The sequence below is a fragment of the Elaeis guineensis genome, chromosome 1, assembly GCF_000442705.2.
Source record: "Elaeis guineensis isolate ETL-2024a chromosome 1, EG11, whole genome shotgun sequence".
NCBI classification, from domain to species: Eukaryota; Viridiplantae; Streptophyta; class Magnoliopsida; order Arecales; family Arecaceae; genus Elaeis; species Elaeis guineensis.
Window position 1 is genome coordinate 185,980,116 of NC_025993.2, and position 3,541 is coordinate 185,983,656.

At 46.6% G+C, this 3,541-nt stretch overlaps 1 protein-coding gene across 1 annotated transcript; it reads right to left on the bottom strand.

Moving 5' to 3' along the window:
• Positions 1-907: 907 nt before the first annotated feature.
• LOC114913049 (protein RADIALIS-like 1) lies at positions 908-2,043 on the bottom strand. The gene has a single exon (XM_029261588.2). The coding sequence runs from the start codon at positions 1,371-1,373 to the stop codon at positions 1,131-1,133; it is 243 nt and encodes an 80-aa protein (XP_029117421.1). The 5' UTR covers positions 1,374-2,043; the 3' UTR covers positions 908-1,130.
• Positions 2,044-3,541: the final 1,498 nt, after the last annotated feature.

Consider the following 3,541-nt stretch of genomic DNA (forward strand, 5'->3'; position numbering starts at 1 on the left):
GCCTATCTGCAAGACATGGGAGTGCCACTGATCAGCAACTGGACTCCTCCAGTTAAATCCCAAAGTAGAGATTACGAGCTTGGGTCATCTGGCTCGCTCTGTTTCTCCAAGATCAAACCGCATGCTAGGGCATCAAATTAAATGAGATGACGAAAGCAGGGTCGGTCTAACGGGCATTGGATTCGTTTGCTTGCAGGATGGATCGAAATAGGCATACCATTGATAGGTTGAAACGTGACTAGCGTACTTGTACGGGACGGTCAAGTAATCGGACATGCGTTAAAACCAGCTACTTCTCGTCCGGAGCTCAGCGAGTCATTTGTAGTGGTACATGGTTCTCCGAAAGACTCTGCGGGTGTGATAGCAAAAACCTTGGGCTAGACCAAGAATTCCGTTGTGCCTTTAATTTGTTCCGTTTGAGCAGCTTAAATCCACAAGATCGGCAAGCGAAGAAGGGGCCTCCGCCTGATGGCGGTCGTTAAAACATTGCTCGAATTGGGGTTCAGGTTGTATCTTTCGTGCGAAAGAATGATTGATCTTTTCTTGGCGACAATCAACCGTGGGATAGAATATTGCACAGCTTTCAAAATGCTCCCATCTCTTTCTTCCATCCGCAGCACACATCACGTGGTGCTTTGCAAGATGTGTGATGCAATGGTTGATGTTGCAAAAAGAAGGATCAATCATTTTTCCGTACGAAAGATAAGACACGAACCCCTTGAATTGTACCCCACACACCAAGGGATGAGCATTTGGAGTTAAGACATACACTCCGTTAAAGTCCTACCGTATGCAAAGGCCATACAAGCAACAGAAGAGGATCAGAGATCGAGGAAGCGACGCATGCACAGCGGCGCAGTAAGGTGACTCCTACAGTTCTAATGCTGCAACAACTCCGGGGGGGAGGAAAAGCAAAAAAAAAAAAAAAAGCAGGACGCTCCAGCTGTGACCATAACAGCATTTCCATGGACGGGTTGACTCCATCAGTACTAGTCGACTATTGTCGACGGAGATCTATTAGGCAGCTGCATGTGAAGCTAGCTGTTTAGCATCAAACATCGCCAGAAAGAAGAAATTATATACGACACACAAGACCAAACTCCCTGACCTGCCGTAGCAGAGAAAGAAGATCAGAAGCCGTTGGCATATCGGTTGGTGGTACGGTAGTTGGGGAAAGGGACGTTCCCGGACTCGATGCGCTGGACGTCTTCGATGAGGAGGTCATAGTGGCGCTTGACGTCGGCCGCGGACTTCCCCCCACCCACCATGGCAGCCACCTTCTCCCAGCGGTCCGGGGTGTCCTGGTCGTGGATGGCCAGTGCCCTCTCAAATTTCTTGTCCTCCGTCGCCGTCCACGATACAGAGGATGCCATGCCCACCACTATTGATAATGAAGGATTTGGGGGAAGAGCTAGGGGTGCAGAGGGGGAGGGAGGAATGGTCGTGGGCAGGGGTTTTGTTATTATCGGTTTGGTCTGTTCCTGCCTTGGATTTGGAAATGCTGCTATGGATTGGTATTTATAGAGAGAGAGAGAGTTGTGTGTTTTTTAGAGGGTTGATGGTGTGGTGATGGGAGCGAATAAGTGCGCAAATAAACAAACAGGCGAACAAAGCAAGAGGGGAAGAGAAAAAGGTGAGGCTGCATCGGCTGGCGTGAGTGCGAGAATATCGTGTCCCCCTGTACGGGGTTGCATGAAAATTGGTCGAAAAGGGAGGTGATTCGGGTGAGTGATGGGTGGATGCATGAATAGATGGTAGGTTTGCCTGGGAACATTTCAGGTATCTCAATCTTTGGCACCACGCACCTTCCCTTTTGGCTGTCCTGCGCGCCCTCGCTCAGGCCGGGTGGCGGAGTGAGCGAGGGTCAGTCGGGCGCGAGGAGATGGAAAGGGGCCAGTTGGACTCCGGCACATACCTCCATGCAACACCACCTTATCTGGCGATCAGATCACAGGCCTCACCAAGACGGCGAGTGGCGAAACGCCACCACCTCCATGGCTTTGAGCCCGAGTCACGTGGCTCTCGGCTTGTACCGAACAAAGAAATTTTACATCTAACAAAAACAGGAAGTCACTTTATGTAATCAGAAATATAAACTTTGAATTACTCGCCGCCGGTTACCAAGTAACCGACTGGCAACCTACTCGCGCCAACTTCCCACCCCCGCCGGCCCCCGGTTTTCATGTTTGTTGCGGATAGCAGCTAGCTTTGTAGAGTAATTAATAATAACTCTTTAGTTTCCCGTGCCCAATGGACGTTTTCCCTGGGATTTTTTCCTCTTTCTTCTGCGAGTTTTCGCTGTGTTGGACTTGGGAAACGATTGTTCCGTTCGGTGACAAATGGACGACGGGAACGAGTACTAGGGAATCATCCCGCGGGCTGGCCTCGGCTTGCTTGCCCCCCACCTCAACCTTTACGTTCAGGATTTAGAATTGGACAGGGGCCAACCAAACGGGACGCGCAGCAGCTGCTTGAAACGCAATCCGTAGCCAGACGCAACTCGCAAGGCCAAAAAAAAAAAAAAAAAAATTCAAATTATTTTTTTATATTTTGGTAAATAATTATTGTTATTTATTTACCTGCTTTTTTCTGCATGTGAGGAGCCATTGTTAGACTAAATGGCCACGCTGCACGCGAGCTGAACCGTTTCCCTCTACCAAAATATATATGTGGCACTAATCTGTGACCCAAACTATCAATCTGAGCTGCAATGGACACGTTTTAAACAAGTTTATGTTTAAATGACACTATATCTCAAATGGATGGACTTGCTCTAATCTATTTATTGAAAAAGCCATGTTCAAGTTTGAAGGCTTGACTCAATTAGCCTATTTTGACCCTTCAAATAGATGGGCCAAATCATGACATGACCCTTTTAAGACGTTTTTTTGTTTTTTTGGTAATAACCCTTTTAAGACCTTTTTAAGACATGTTTAACCTGCTTAAAATCTATTTAACCCACTATAAAGTTATGTGATCCATCTAAGTCCCACTAAATCTTTTTAAACGTTGCTTAACCTGTTTCACCCATCTATTTAATCGGTTATGCAGGTCAGATCCGGTGATTTGTTTAATAATTAAAAAGGCCATATTTGGTTTTGGAATTTTGACTTATTCAATAAAAGAGTTGGGTTTGAGTTGACATAAATTTAATCTAATCTACGTCAGGCTAAAAGGGCATCCGACCTGACGGGACCCAATTGCCAACCTAGTCCTGATCACGGACTACTATACATTTTCGTCACTTAGGACCTCTTTGGAACCTCAACGTGCAGCTCAAGTTGCACATAGGTTGAGCTTTTAGGTGGTTCAAGTTGCAACAAGATTGATTCAAGTGTTTAGATGGTAAATGAGGGACGGAAGGTGGGAATGGGAGGCAGCAAGCCTTTAAGGTTTGGGAGCAAGATAACTCTTCTCTCTCTCTCTCTAGATCTTTCTCTCTCTTTGTATCATACATGTGCGCATTCATGTGCACACACTTTTTTTCTCATTTCTCCTCTAGATCACCTCCTCTCGCTCACTAGAATCGATGTCATACCAC

What these genes read in the sequence shown, in the direction of transcription:
- LOC114913049 (XM_029261588.2), bottom strand. Translation starts at nt 1,373, where the DNA reads ATGGCATCCTCTGTATCGTGGACGGCGACGGAGGACAAGAAATTTGAG.